The sequence below is a fragment of the Plectropomus leopardus genome, chromosome 6, assembly GCF_026936395.1.
Source record: "Plectropomus leopardus strain MGB_pleo_1.0 chromosome 6, ASM2693639v1, whole genome shotgun sequence".
Taxonomy (NCBI): Eukaryota; Metazoa; Chordata; class Actinopteri; order Perciformes; family Serranidae; genus Plectropomus; species Plectropomus leopardus.
The window spans coordinates 17,666,525-17,683,306 of NC_142181.1; the positions used below are offsets into that span (position 1 = coordinate 17,666,525).

General features: G+C 39.1%; 1 protein-coding gene across 1 annotated transcript in view; it reads left to right on the forward strand.

Moving 5' to 3' along the window:
- tlcd2 (TLC domain containing 2) overlaps positions 1 to 16,222 on the forward strand; it is a 35,793-nt gene extending 19,571 nt beyond the window's left edge. Inside the window, exon 4 of the mRNA XM_042486393.2 lies at positions 11,787 to 16,222. Coding sequence (XP_042342327.1) covers positions 11,787 to 12,167 — 381 coding nt within the window. The 3' untranslated portion in view covers positions 12,168 to 16,222. The remainder of the gene's footprint in view (positions 1 to 11,786) is intronic.
- The last annotated feature ends 560 nt before the right edge of the window (positions 16,223 to 16,782 follow it).

A 16,782-nucleotide genomic window follows, 5' to 3' on the forward strand; every position in this document is an offset into this window, starting at 1 on the left:
TGGCGAATTTGTGACCAGATGTTTGTGAAAGCGAGGCGCTGAAGCTTATTGCTGTGCTGCGGTCAGCTGATAACAGTTAACGCAGGTCGCATGATAATAATAAAGACCAACATTTAACAGTCCTTGAGTGTGTGTGTGTGTGTGTGTATGCGTGTCTTAAACTTTAAACTGTGTGTGTCTGTGTGTGTGTGTGTGTGTGTGTGTGTGTGTGTGTGTGTGTGTGTGTGTGTAATCATTACCGTCTCAAGTTTCCAGGCTGCACATCCTTCCTTCCATTTCCTCTCACAGACTTGGAGCTTTTGTAAGACCCTCCCACCTGCTCATCACCCCACAGCTGGTCTGCCTATCACCAGATAACTTCTACTCTCTACTGAGCTTCCTATTAGTTTCCTCTCCATCTACTTAACTCGGCTATTTCCTGTCACTTTATGACCCGTATTAAGGAAGCACTGCCTCTCCGGTAATGTATTACGGAGGGCTGTTAAGAGGATAGTGAAAAACCTTTATGTAAAATAAATTCACATGCATCTATAATCATTGTATGTTAACCAGAACGCAAAAGATTCAGCCATTTTCATCTTTTTTTCTTTTCATTTCATTTCATTTCATGTGTATTTGTACAGGGACAGGTATATAGCATAACACTGATGCTGCATACTACAACATTTACAGCCTAAGCTAATTTGCAGTGCCCGTCCCTAGATGGGCCTTAAAATTAAATACACATATTAATATAATTAGTGAACTGTAAAAAACACAGAGCATTATAATATGTAAGCACTAAAAAAGCAGAATATAATCAACAGACAGGCTTAACAGCTGTATTTAGGGAGGCGGAGCTCATGCAGGTGATGATGACAGGACGTAGGTATGTCATATATAGGTCTTTAGTGCGTTTGCATCATTGCAATGTGAAAGCAAAACTAACCGGATCAAATGTTTACACAGTAACCAAAATTTGAACCTTGGTTTGGACTTCCAGTTGTGAAAAGGCCCTTAGTTTCACGTGCGGTTTGTGGTGGGGCTACCAAATACTTCAAAGCCTCATTCATATATATCAATATATGTTATCACAATACTCATCACAAAACAATTACATAACAATTATATTGTACTGCGACTAAAGTATGGTGATAATATCATAATGAGGGTCCTCTGGTGACTCCTGCCCCTAGAAATAAGAAGAGAAAATAATGTATGTAATACATTGTGTAATGTGTAATGTAATACACATCACCTTCTTTTTAGTCATAGTTTGCCCAACTCTTTGTAAACAATCATATTTTAACATTTGTTATAGGAACAATTTTCAGTGTTTTTTGTCCAAAAAAACCCAAAAAACTGCAGTAATTAGAAAAGTTGCTGCAGTAGTATAAATATTGTACATTTTTATTTGTGTCGTTTTTCTTTACCTTTTTTTTTATCAGTACTCATCTTTATATTCCAGTTCAAGCTCTGGTAAAAACCTAAAAACTAAACACATGTCAGAGTGCTGATGGAGACATATCTTAAAAGTTTGTGGTTTATTTTTTCTAATGCTTGAGTTACTTCAGAAAAAGCTGCTGCTGACATTGTCTGTGGTGGTTTTGCACTTCGTGTACTTTCTGACACACACAAAGACACAGTCGCACTCACAGTCACACAAGATGAAGTAGGTAATATCTCTGGAATGCATTTAATCATCTCTTAACAGGCATGGTTGTAAATATTGCTTTAATAAGCATCTCCAGTCTGCTTATGTCAAGTTATTGAAAATATTGTTCTTTTGTGTTTGTGGTGAGAGTGCTTGCTGTTTGCTGTTGAAGCCCTCCTGTTCTGGGACCAACCCGTGCCGTACCTACCAAACCTGTTAATACCCTCTCTGCCCTGAGACTCAAGAGAGGCAGCATGTTTTCTAGACAAGACGATGTTTGTGTGTGTGTGCGCGTACTCTGAGAACAACTCACTAATACACACACACAAGCACACACACACAAACTGGTATAGACTGTGTCAAACTCTGGGGTCAATGACCTCCCTTGCCTTCCTAAACCGCCTTTGTTTTTGTTTTTTCTCTCACACCGTCTCATTATCATTCAACACTCGTTTTGTATGTGCTGGTACTAAACGTGAAATTTTTCTTCAACTGACCCAGCAAGTTATCAGCTGGAGGCAGGGAAACTGGTCTGACATGGAAATATTTTAATAACCTTTTTTTGTCTGCTCTGACTAGTGTGATAAAACTTCGTTCCCGCCCTGTCACACACTTGATTTTTAAATAAGTGAGGCTATTAACATGTGAATGTCTGCTGCATTAGTAATAGTAAGGAGAGTGTGAGTGTGAGTGTGAGTGTGTGTGTGTGTGTGTGAAACCAAAACTTACAAATGTTTCCTGTAAGGATGAGAGAGGTAGAGGCCTAACAGGTGCTACCACATCAGGTTAATGACCCTCAGCTTTGTCTTACGGCAATCCTGCAGGCGTAAGACTCCACATACTGTAATAACGGTGCTCACACACTCAGTATGTGACAAAATTAGTCATGGCCGGGCCCCCAGGAATCGCCCCAGGTCTTTAAATCCATCATGTGATGCCCTTTGGCCCCCGTTTTTTAACATCACAAACCCCATGAAGTGAGTCGTTTCACTATCAGAGTTTGACCCATTTGATCCGCTAACATTTTGAAAGTCTTGAAGAGCCGCATTGAATCATTTTATCTCCATTCAAGTTAGCGGAGTGCTAAACAGGAAGTATCAGCTCGGTTGTCTCTCGTGCTCCTGCTCTGTGGGCCGCACAGTGCAGAAGAAACGCAAATCATCAGGGTCATTTGATATGTGGCAGGTGAACTTTTTTGGCTTCACGCGCCACTGAGCAACTTTCATAGGAATGAACAGGACCTCCCTCCAGCGTTGCATCCACGTCTCTTTCTACATCCACAAACTCAATGCAACCACTGTTAGATGTTAGTTTCGACTGCCAACAGCGAACATAATCTAGGTCTCCTGCCGATGTCCACACAGTTTTGTTGTTCACAATGTAGCATTATCAATGAAAAATTAGGGCGCAACCCCTGATGCTTTTTTCAGTGGGTGCTTTCATCCCAGCGACTGGACGCCATTAGTCTTCGCTGCTGAATGTCATCTTGTTTGCTGATAGGCCGATGGCAGTCACCAAGACAAATATAAACCAATAATGATGTTCAGCTGATAAATCAGAATGCATAATATTTAAAGTGTAAACAGAGAGAACAATTATATGCACATCACAAAGGTGCAAGGCTATGAGGAAATAAGTAATGCCTGCACACATACTCCGTGCTACACAAGCTTAATAGAGACATTTCAATCGTACTCGGATGTTCATCAGTTCAAAATAATGCAGTTCATGCCATAAATTAAGCCTCTATTTTTAGGAGGGATCGTACCCGGTATCATTATTCTAAAGTGATTACATTGTGCAAATAACATTTACTTCGTCGTCATAAGTTAAAGAAAAAATGCTTGTATATTATCACTTTTAATGACTGCAAATATTGTAATTGAAAATGAGAAGAGTAAAGACAAGAAAGGCATATTTTTATACTATTGAAAAAGCAGAAAATATGCAGCTGTTTACCCTCAGCTGGTACCTTGACCCAGTAAACCGCAATGTTGCCTCTCAGGTGTTTTCTTTCTTTACAATCCTGTTTGAAGCTAAATTTAACTTTATCAGCTTTATCTCGCCCTGGGTTTCCTTTCAGCTTATTTTCTGAATACCGAGTGCCAAAGCAGCTCAGTGTTTATCCAATCCTGCCATCTTGACATAAACTTTCTTATCATATGAACTTTACCCCAATTTTTAGTTGACCTGAGGTTGATTCGGTTGTTTCCTTTGATGCTAAAAGTCAGGGTCAAGGATAACAGGTTTCACCATGTTCATACACATTCATACCGTTCACAGTACTGCCCTACCCGTCTTTGCACCCAGTGTTCCCCCCCTGAAAGTGGGACGAGATGGTCCCTCACAGGGGTGTAGGGAACATCTAATTGAGCCCACAGGGAGAAAATGCAGGAACAAACACCCGCACGCACCTTGTTTTTCAGCCCTTTTGTTTGGATTCCATTCAGGTGACTATAAGCAGCAGGTTAATGTATGTATGTGCAGTCCAAAGGTTAAATAACACTCCCTCTGCCCATCTGTCCAGCACCCCCCACCCAACTGACTTTGACTTTGAAAGAACTTGGCAAAACATATGTAATCATCCTCAAAATTAAGAGCTATACATTAAATCTCTTACCCCGACTCGCCCGCACTACAAAACTAGTCCTTTCACTCATTTTTAAACTAGTGAAGTGCCTGCTCAAAACGTGCCTGATCTGAACGTGCTGACTGCCTGGCCTCTGTTAGCGCTGCTTGCGGTTTTCTCAAAAAGTGCTCAAAACTCGACACTGCGCTTCCTTGGGTCCTCAGCAATGCACCCGCCAGGTGTGAAGGTGATCAAATAAACGGTTGTCAAGAAAAACTGAGGGACAGACACACAGACAGATAGACAGTCAGAGACACTTGATGTTAATTTGGAGTTAACTGAGATTAGATTGAATGTATTTGAAGCACTTCATCCGTCTTAATATCCTGCAGGCAGTCGTGTGTAATGCGACAGGTGTCACACATGCCTGTTTCTGTCTGTCCACTCGAGTCTCGACTGAGACAGCCGTGTCTGGGCTGCTGTGTGTGAAAGCAGAGCTTTAGCAGGGCTTATCGAGACAAATCCAGCCAATGCTGAATCATTCTAATCATCTGATAGATCCAGCGGGCTGCTGGTGGGATTATTGCGATTCCCTCTCGAGCGACAGCAGTACAAGGTGTGGGAGCTGGACAGAGGCCTCCTCTGTGCCCGCTGAGAGAGCGACGAGGATTGTTTATTGGCTAGCTGCTGGTATCTGGGTGGCTGCTGTGGGGTCACTGTGCCCTGATGATGACCTGGTTTGGTGAGGTCAAGTGGTCACAGTCACCTCGATCCACTGTGAGGACACACAAATCAAACATGCCTTAATAAACAAAATATTCCTTTGTTTGCCCTTATTCCTAATAAGATAATATTCCTACTAAGCTGTTAACATGGCTAATGAAAATGAATATTCCTCTAATATTAACAAATGTTGAGACTTATATTCCAAATATGCTTTATACATGACCAAATAATGCTCCTAAAACCTAAATAATAGTGGGATATCCCTCATGTCTTAGTTAGACAATGCTTCATTTGGACAAAGATCTAATGTGGAATCTTTAAAAAATGCTGTTTACGTGACTTGGATCAAATTCAGAATAATGTCATATTTAGAATAAAAGTGGCATATTAGTGTACATGTTAACTCAGTCATTGTGGTTCTTTTGTGCACTTAACTTTTTTTAAGGTTCATCACTTGAACATTGACTGTTGTACAACTTTATTGTGTGTTACATAGTGTGTGACCCCGTGAGCTGCAGTGCTATCAGTGTTTATACTAAGCTTAGGTAACGAATAACTGTCATTGGCTGATAGCACAAATGCCATAAAAAGAACTTGCCTTTTATAAAACTAGGCAGACGTGCAGGAGAAACAAAACAAGATCCCACTTTCTAAATGAAGAAACCTCGAGGAGATTCTCCATATTTGTCAGAATTTGATTTTTATGTGATGTATTTCCATTTCCTTTACAACATAATGAAGTGACACACAGTCTTTGTTACTGAATTTGTCTTCATTATCTTATCTTAGCGTTGAATAAGGGTTTGTTTTGTCCTTCCCAGTCCCATGCTCTAACATGTTTTATCTGACCAGATCAGATTAGACTTTAGATTAGCCCGCTAAAGACCACCGGGAGACGTGTTTGCAACCTTGGCCTGGCTTTGGTGTGTGTGTGTGTGTGTGTGTGTGTGTGTGTGTGTGTGTGTGTGTGTGTGTGTGTGTGTGTGTGTGTGTGTGTGTGTGTGTGTGTGTGTGTGTGTGTGTGTGTGTGTGTGTGTGTGTGTGTGTGTGGTATAAAGGTTAATCAGCATGTATGTTGTTTTTTTTTTCACATTTTCACGGAAACATATGAAGGCCATAAGAGCTCTTGCATTCTTTGCTTTTTGCTTTGGGTTTGAACCAACATGGATGTTTTTACAACACACACACACACACACACACACACACCCTTCACATGCTGTTTTCACTGCAGGTATAAACTGAAAACAATGAGTGTATGTACAGCAAATGTTAGGGCTTTGCTATTTATCCCGTTTGTTTGTTTTTTTTTTTCATTATTGCAATATCAACTTGGGTGATAAACACATCACAAAAGAATACATCATCAAAGAAAGACTGTTATATTGCACATATTAGATGATTTTGGTTTGACGATAGTTTCAGTAGAAAACGCCCATTAAAATGGAACTATGGGGGCGCCTGGTTGCCGCTGGTTCGATTCCAACCTGCAGCCCTTTGCTGCATCGCATCCCCTCTCTCTCCCCCTTTCAAGCTGAAGCTGTCCTATCCTAATAAAGGCAAAAAATAAAAATAATCTTTAAAAAAAGCAACTATCTATCTTTTTTTTGTCCAGTTCAGTGTTCAGTTGGAAATAGAAATTCTTTTTTACCCAGCAAGAAATTTGTAGTATCTGTTGCAGTATAATGAGAGCAGCAGAAAGGCAGAACTAAGTACACAAAAATCTGTTTATTTATTATAAGTAATATCATTGTTAAAGATATTTATCTTAATACATGTTATATATTTTCCTCACATTGTGCAGCCTTAGTATATGTTCTTCATTGTGAATCTTGTCTCATAATTCGTTTTCAACAGTCCTCTTATTATTGTTATTTGGGGGCGCCTCGTGGCTCAGTGAATAGAGTGGCACCCCATATACGGCAGTTGTATCCTTGCTGCAGCGGCCACGGGTTCGATTCCGGCCACAAAAAAAAAGAGTCATAGAATTGCATTTATTTTTTTCCAGTCTTGATACTGATTACTTGTTATTTAAAGACTTCATACAGTTTTTCTTTGTCAAGGTAAATTAAGGTGAAATTTAAGATCACTTTAAAGAGAAATTAGAATTTACTAGTTGGAGTAAGATTAAGCAGCCAATATTTGTACTGTGGTTTTAACTAAATCAACATCAAGTAACACATGTTATTCAGTAATTTTATCATACTCAGCTTTACTGACTTTATTTTAGATGTTTTCTTATACTGAAACCTTTAGGGTTTCCGAACAAACAAGTGAGAAAAAGTTGCTTACCAATCTAATCAGTGATATCAAATCTTGATTTATCAATACATATTGATCCTGAATATTTGAAACGGTTTCATTATTTATTTTTTTTCTGCACCAGTATCTTGAACCAGCTGTACTTTTTCGCTCTCGTATATGTTTGCTATAGTGATTCTTCTGTTCTCTAATCAAAAACAGAAAAGTCATGTTATACATTTTTACATTTATTCTTTAATACAAACTTTACATTTCATTCCCTTAATGTCAAAGTGTCTTCTTAGTATATAATAAATGGTATAGAATATCACTTTTTTTTCAAGGTATCTAAGTTGGATATTCCAATATTAAGTCCACTAAGTCCAATAAATTATATATTGACTGCTACGATCACAAAGCATGTCATTTGGCTTGAGACTGGTTACCAGTTTAAATTGTTGATAAGTTTGTTGTTGGCTGCCTCTGTGAGTTTGATAACAGGGTGTCATGACACACCTTGTTTATTTAAGAATTTTCAGGCTCATCACCTGCATGACCTCATGCCGTCACCTGACCCCACACCACAGTGAAATGTCACATTGGACTGATTGCTCAACGCTTCCATGTGAGCTCACATACCTGTGTGCGTGTCGGGGAGGGGGGGCTTTGTGTTGAACTGAAAAGCCGTTTGTCCTGTTGACATAACTGTTTTCCCTCCCAGCACACTGACTATGATGAGGCAGGCGGTTTATGTTGCTAAATTCGGTGCATTCACTGTCGCCATTGTAATTGTTCGCTGACACTGTTTATCATCGCTGTTATTTTAACCTGACAACAGGTGAAGATTTGTGCAGTGATTGTTTTGGTTGTGTGAGTCAGAGTTAACCCTCCAATCGCTGTTTTTATTGTTCAGATACAGAACAGAAGAGATAGAAAGTTGTTATTGTCGTGCAGTCCTTGTTCAAAATACAACAAAATCATGAGGGCGACTCCCAATCAGTGCAGTGAAAAGTCACAAGCAAACTTCAGCAAATAAATAATAAAGCAATAAATATACGCAGCCGACAACACGGGTTCTTAAAATAAGAAATAAAAGGAATACCCTTTGTAAAACTGCACCAGAATATGAGTATTCATTGCACAATGGTAAATTCTAATATTGCACCTCATATTACAATTTACAGTGAAATTATGTAGTTTTGTCCAGATAGCAATAATATTGGGACAGTGACATCTGTTTGTGAAACACTTTGGTCCAGATTAAGATGGTTAGCAGAGGATTATTAGTAGGGCTGCACCTGAATCAGAAGTATTTGTGGTGAATCAGAATTGGTTGTTCAGTTCAAATATTTGACTCTTAGTTCTTTTTTTTCCATATACTAAAGAGCTTGAGAGTTTAAAAAATGTTTTGGTGGGGTGACAGTGACGGCCATAAAATACAGTAAACAGGCATTGGCTGATGATAAGATAATGGGCCCTTGGGCCATGGGCACAGATATGCAAAAGGCCTCACTACCTCTCTTACATCAGAGCAAAACACAGATCCTGTGGAGGTTTTTGCCCTTTTTGTTGTTGTTTTGCTTGTCTTTGTAGTTGTTATACATCTTTTTGTTGTTTTGTGTCTCTATGGGAATTGTGTTTCTACTTGTGGTAGTCTTAGATGTAATTTTGCATCTTTTTGTAGTTATTTTTGTATTTCTTTGTGGTCTCTTTGAGTCTCTTCCTAGTTGTTAATAATTTCAATAGCACGCTAATTTTAGTGAAAGTTTGCAGGTGATGGCCAGGTGGGCCCCTGACACTTTTGGCCCTTGGGCCTGTAGTTTGGGGTTGGAGGGCTAACACTTTGGGCCCATTCAGTAATCCTCAGTGTAAAGTTATACAACATTTTTTTCTGTTATGATTTATCAGATATACTGTAAGCTGTAAATTCACCACCTCTTAGCAGGAAGCAGAAGACAATGTCACCAGGTGAAGCCTCTCTTTCTTCATGCAGCTGCCTCCGTCTTACCCAGACTCACCCTGGGTCATGCAGCTGCCTCCGTCTTACCCAGACTCACCCTGGGTCTGGGTCTGCAGCTGCCTGTACTGGAGAGCAGCATGAAAGCGAGGAGCTGTTACTCTGCTTAAAAAAAAACAAAAAACAGCTGGGGGGTCTCTGACTGATGATTGGAATCCTCCACTTTCAGGCGGCAGCTCTATTAATCTGTCGTTTTGGTGACCTGTGGTGCCATTTTCAAAACTCAACACTTGATTCCATGACAGCATATCTTGAAAACAAATGGTCAGGCGTGTCTGGGACCCCATGGTGCATCTGTGCCGCTTTAAACCAGTCTGATGACAGTTTGAATGGTAGGTGGTTTTCAGAGCAGTGCCCTTCCAGTGCACTTAACAAGAAATGCTGCCACGACCAACAACTCATTACAACTACATGAACCTGCGGGAAGTTTCCACTGTGGAAAACCTTTTGAACTTTTGAGTTAAGGACACAAACATTACAGTGGATACACAATAAGGGCCAGTGAGGGTTAGTGTGCTGGTGACTTTCCTCACATGATCTGTTGCCTAACCCACTACAGTGCATCACATGACTGTTTGGTGCATTACAGAGGGCATCTTAATCCTGTGACCTCAGAGGGCACGCACAAACACAAGATGCTTCTCAATTGGAGCCATGACTGATGGGAAAGGTCACTCTCTCACACCACAGTGTATCCCATGACCCGTAACCAAAGACATGACTTGATTTGGACCTTTTTCTACTTTTAGCACTCTTTTACTGCCACCATCCACTCTTGATTTATAAACATGGCAGCTTAGGTGGTAAGAGACAGGAGGACAATCTGTCTGCACACAGTTTGACCTCCTGCTACACTACGGGTGTGCTCTGAGTGTGAATGAAGCCGGTGAATCTAGTGGTGGTGTGAGAATGAGTGCCGGCTCCTGTGGAGAGTTGGCTGAACAGCCTGTTCTGGTATAAACACATTTCTGTCCTCCAGATTTTTGCACTTGAGACACAGCTGCTTTGTGAGGTTTAGACAGCAGCTTTCACTTTCACAATGTGTGTGTCACAATGTATTTGAGATACTATCAGTAATCCATTCAGTGTCAGCAGCAGGATTGGTTGAATTTCCTGTGTTTCAGGTGGTTTTGGGTGATGTTGCTGCCACCTTGTGGGTATTTCCTGTTAGTGGCCTTACATTTTTGGTAAAGTGCTGCTCAGCAGTGATGAGTGTTGGGAGCGGTGTCCTTCCGCATTGTCACTAAGTAAAATAGTGTCAACAGTGAATGAAAGTGCAGAGCACTTAAAGGGAGCCGAAACGTGGAAATCTAATAAGAAAAAAAAATCCTGTGACTACTGCTTTAACAAAATTTAAAGCAACCCCTTTAACTAAAATATATTAGATTAGAGATACATATGTTGACATGCAGTAATGCTGGCTGATGTATTTGTCAATTTGTCCACTTTAGCATGGATTTAACAATACATGCAGATAGGCATATCTTAAAGGAATACCTCACTCTGCAAATAACCATTTGTTTCTCAGTCACTTTCCCGGTGTTACATTGAACTAGTGAAGTAAACTTTCATTTTCCTCACATGCCTCCACAGTGAGCGAAGAACCAAAAACAAAATATTCTTGATGAACTGGTTTCAAAGGGGGTCTGTGTTTTACAATAGCAAAACTGTATCAACACCTTCATTTACAAACTCTTAACACAACTCCTGCAGTGCAATGCAAGTCTCATTTATCCAGCAGAATGCACAGTACTTCCCAAACACATGTATTTGTTTCTAAAACCACAATACATAAAACTAAACTAATAGTGAAAGTTTTATATGGTCTCTGCAAAGCTAGAACCTATTGTCAAAAACAGTCATTTTACTTGAGTACACAGGAGCGGATGGTTTACTGCTGCTTCTATTAGTTTTTTTATTTGTGTTATTGTGTGACTTTGATGTTTTAAAGCACTGGTTCCCAACATGAGTCTCCCAACCTCCACTAAGGGCTGCCAAAGCTCCATGTGACAGGGAGAGGAAAACACTAAATTTGTAAAAAAGAAAAAAAAAAAAAAAAACACCGTTAAATATGTTTGATTGTTAGTGTTTGATTGTTAAAAAAAAAAGTACCCCAGCAGCTCCCATGTTCAGTGAGGTAAAATTACTGTTTTTGTCGATGGAATCTGGCTTTGGAAAGATTTTTTTGGATAAATTTTACTTTAATATCGAACAATACATCCATTTACAAACTCAATGGATGTATTGTTTGATATTGGTATTTTGTACTTTTGCTGTTGTTAAACACAGACCCATATGACATTCACCTTTTTTGAACTCTCCATTGAACATAGCGGCATTAGAAAAAAAAATGTCTTCTTCATGATTTTAAAGTAACACGAAGTGAATAATTGATAAACAAATGATCATTAAACTGCACCTTCTCAAGACTTAACAAAAATGCATACTGGCACTGGAATGTAGAAAAATGTTACTGTGGTTTAGGTGATATCTTAGCCACTATAGTGTCACTGTAGTATTGAAAATATTGTATTATTATGCTCAGCTACACCCGTTGTAATCTTCCTGTCTCTTGTCTTCTTTCTTGCTGTGTTCCTCTGCAGGTTATCACCTGTTTCGGCCTCTCTGTGCTGTCCTACCGCTACGTGGGCTTTGCTGTGGTGGCCCTGCTGGTGGAGATTAACTCTGTGTTCCTGCACCTCCGGCAGATGCTGCGTATGGCCGGCAACACCAAAGGCACGCAGTACCGGGTCAACAGCATCATCAACCTCGGCACATACGTGGTGTTCCGCATCAACACGCTGGCCTGGATGACCCGCTGGCTGGTGCTCAACAGGGACAAGGTGCCCCTTCTGGCCTACACGCTGGGCAGCGTGGGCATGGCCATCATGACGGCCATGAATATCGTGCTGTTTTATCGGCTACTCAGGAGCGACTTTTTGAAGAGCAGCACCCGGGAGACCAAGAAAGAGAAGGAGATGTAGAGAGGAGGCGGCACAAGAAGGATTATAACTCATGAACACACTTGTTACTGTATGTCAACGCCCTGTGGCTGAGATTCGGTACTTGTAATACACTCAAAGCTTTATCTCTCATACTTTGCAGGTACATACAAGGTGAAATCTGATGGCCTTACTTCAGACACTGAGCACACACAGCCTTTGAGTTAAAAGCTACATTTATTCGTAGTTTGAACTTAAGCTTGTGGTCAGGTCAGTAGCATTAGTGGCTAATGGTAGATGGAGGATTCTTCATATGAACAATGTAAGGTTTTGTAAAACAACACCAAACGCCTTATTTCCCACAGGGTGTTTCAACTAAATCTGTTCTAAAATCCAGTTTACCATAAGCGAAGACGCACTATTTGTATGAAGAAACCGCCAAAACTTCCACAGAAACACAGGAATCAAGTACGAATATCTCAAGTATATTCTTTTATTTAATTATATTATATACATATACTCTTGTGGGCTATTTAAAATCTCACATGATGTTTATTTACCACAGAGCTAAAAGAAATCAAACCCATCCAAACCTTCTTAGCACTGCAGATGGGAATACATCTCTTTTTTTCCAACAAATCTCCTCAACTAAAAACCAGCCGCTACCTCAGAAAGCTTCTAACAGTTCTTTGCCTCTCTCCAACACAAGCTTCGGTGTCAGTGTTTGGAAGGTTCATTATTATTATAGCAGAGAAATGTGTTTAAAAATGATATTTGTCTGTAATAATATACAGCAAATACCAATCCTCACTTAAATGAATACTTCACTCATTAAATGACCATGTGTATATCAGTTACTCACCCCGCGTTTGGTTGAATTTCTGAAGAAAAGTGTTTTTCTTTCATGCCTCTGTGGTGAAGGAAGAATCTTAAAACAGTGAAAATTCTTGATTGAATTAATTTGGAGAAATGGCGTTTGTGTTCAACAACATCAAAACTATATCAAAACATCTTTTTACAAAATCTCACACAACCTGTGCAGTATAATCCAAGACTCATTTATCAAGTCTTTTGCTCAGTACTTCCTAAACACATGCATTTTTGCTAAAATCTGAATATTTCAAATATTTCTGCACAAATAGTCTAATGCCCAGATGAGTAGCACGTCTGGGGAAGTGCATGTTTTTAACCTCTGCTCAATGAAATGCATAAGCAAAGTTCAAATGCATTCACTTGTCCAGGTTTGGTACTCATGTGGACATTAGACTGTTTATGCAGAAGTGTTTGAAATATTCCCATTTTAGCAAAAATGCATGTTTTGGTAGTACGGTGCAAAAGAGCGGATGGATGAACGTTATTCATGAATGCAATGAAACACAGGGTGAGTAAGTGACATACAAACTCTTTGTGAGGTAAAGTAAGTGGTGAAGTATTCCTTTAAGGAGAGATTCGGGTGGTGGGTGAATACTTTTGCATGTGAATATTGTAGATCGGATGACACAAAACAGAACAGCGTGATATTTTGTTGCTTAAAAAAATTGATATTTTTTGCTTTGCCAAATTGTATTAAAACATTAAGGAAACATAATTTAGAAATCATGAACAAATCAGTGATGAACCAGTCATTAGTAAGATTTACGTTCTCCATGTACTCTAACCCTTAAACCAGCCTTTGCCCCTCTGATCTGATTGGCAACAGTGCTGGTTGTTGTGTCTGTAAATCTTGGAGAAGCAAAACAAAATCGAGTAAATTTTGACTTGATTGGCTGACATCCAGCAGCAGTCAGTGACAAAGTTACATTTATGTTTTTATGGTTTGTAAATATTCTTTTAGTGGTCTGTGATGGTCTGTAGTCTGCAGAAGGAGCTGTCAGATAGGCAAATGATGTTATTCTTCATTTGGCCTTCGGAGGACAGCACACTCCTCAACTTCACCTCAGTGATCTCATCAGCCAGAGGTGTCTTATTTTGTAGCATTTTTGTAGATCTGTGCCTCCTGCCTTTTCATTTGAAATAAGCCAATAAGCACAGAGAGATGCGGAGAAATACTTGAGGTCAGTGTTGGAACAAACAGGTCTGAGATCTCTGAATACAGCAAACTGTGATACACACAGCTGCCTACAACTCACATCAGAGCATTACTGTTCATATGTTGCGTTCACATGGAGAGGGTCGATGGCAAACTGCATATCACAGTCCAGCAGGTCCATGACTTCCCCAATATCAGTCTACCATCACTTAGGATTAAGGTGAGGGTTCCATCTCGTTACTTATAAGGTGAATTACCGCTTCATAATTTATAAAGTAAATGGATAGAGTGAATTACTTGTCATATTTGGCCACATATTTAGTCAGTACAAGTGGCCTTGTAGCAGAATTTTAAAAAAACTTGCGTGTGGTGGGTTTGTCTCCTAGTAGTGCTGGGTGCAGTTTGTGGGGGGGGGGGCAAATATGGCTGCACCAATACATGTCTTAAAACACGGGGGATGTGGAATATTAGTGGACATTAATGGAAAACTGACAAAATAATAAACACAGATTTTTTTTTTTACTATATTTTACTGCATTCTTTGTAAACAATGCATAGCCATTGCAATATATCATCATACATGCTCGGTTGTAGCCATCCAGAAGGAGTCGTTTGTCTTCTGTCTGCCTGATTTTATGTGAACGCAGCATTACATGGCATGGAAACATTTGATGCAGTTTTTTGGGGTTTTTTTGTGGTGTTGCTTTTTTGGTGGATAATTTGGGGGGTTAAATTGTGTATATTAGTAATTTATTTTGAACTAAAAAGAAGTTGTGAAGTAAAGATAACGTGAACATGATGTTCAGTGAATGTCCCTGTTGTGGAAAACGCTTGATCATAGTGAAGCTGATTGTGTAAGTTGTGTAAGTTGTGTTGTTGTGGGGCATTGTGCTGCTGTGGGTCTTATATTCACATTACCCAACGTCTACGAGGGCAAGCTCATAGTCATTTAGTCTGATTATGTTCAAACCCTAAAATCAGGCTGTCCAGCTATATTACAGACACAGTGAACAGACACAAACACACTGCACAGACGCAAATCAAATGCAGCTGATTAGATGACACAAACAGCCTAAAAATTTAACTTTGGCCACAATAAAATCATAACTGCACTTAAAAAATGGCACTGTTTTGGAGGAAGTTTAGATTATTGTTGTTGTGGCTGATTCCCAGATTTTAAGATCAAGAATTTTTTATTGTGAATGTAATTTTTTTTGTCCTTTAAATTTTTAGGGCAGCTTAACTTTGTGGTTGTAGTGAAGACAGCTGGTGACAATTGAAGTTCTTTCTAACAAGCGAGCTTAAAATTTGTGAATGTGTTGTATAAGGCTGTAATGTTGTTGGAATTCTGATGCTGTGTGATTTTAGGAATTGTGATAGCAGCCAAGTCAAGATGTAATCTTGTGTAGATGTCGTAATGACGCTGCGGGATCTATGGCCAAAAACAAGCTTTCTGTAATCCAGTTTTTGCTTTCCGCTCTCTGTACGGTGTGGAGTTTAAACTATGATCATCCCGAGGAGGCCACAGGATCATTCTGTGATTTTATGTTTGTGTGAAGTGGATACAACTATTTCAAGAGAAAGTGGCAGCAGTTATGAAGTCATGTTGCCTCATATTTCTCATTATACACAATAAATTTGGTGTTTGATCTCAGAGGATTTTTACCACAACCCACAAATAATGCCAATTTATATCCTTGCTTGACTGTTTATAGGTTTCCTTTTTTTCTATTGGTTGGTGAAAGATGTTCTATTGTTAACTGTTAAAAAAAAATGAATTTCATAACAACAGTGAAGACTATTGACACTATGCAGCACGTCAAGGACTTACAAACTATTAAGGGGAAATCATGGAATACTTAAGCAACCGAGACAAACTGGGAGCAAAAATCATCTGCTTTCTTGGAGCATCAAACTGCCAAGTTTTACAGAATTTTGCCTACAAGTGTAAATATAACAGTTTTATTTTTTCATGTTTGACAGATTGTTTTTGTAATCAAAACTCCAATTTATATGTTTATATATTAACATTATTTGTTTAACGTGAAAATAAAGATCAGAGGAACAATGCTGGGTTTTTCTTTCATTGACACACTGGTAGGTTTTGCTATTTGAAATCTGTAGTTACTGAAGATCTTTGAATCAATGTGCAAATAGTTGAGAGAACTTTTGTCAGTTTGGTCTAGATACAGTAATACTTATGAATACAACATAGTTGCGGTTTGAGAAATATTCAGAAAGTAGTAATACCACAGTCAGTGTAAGTAAAAGTAAAAGTACAGATAATTAAACTATTATCAACTAATTAAACTAATTAAACAAATAAACTAATTAAAACTAATTAAACTAATTAAAATATTATTACTCATGGAGGTTTAATAGTCCTTGTCAGAGCTATTTAATTATTGTGTATGTCATTGCTTGTATCTTGTATCTCTCCATTAGAAATCACACTTATCAAATGATGCTGTGTAGTTTCCAAAATTAAAAATGCGACTTATTTACAGCAACTACAATTTCAAAAGTTTGCTTTCAAGTCACATTTGATTTTTGTCCCTTTAGTTTTGGGGGGGTTGGTCTTATTTTTTCCCTATTAAGTCATTAACAGTTTGCCATGTTTTCCTTTGT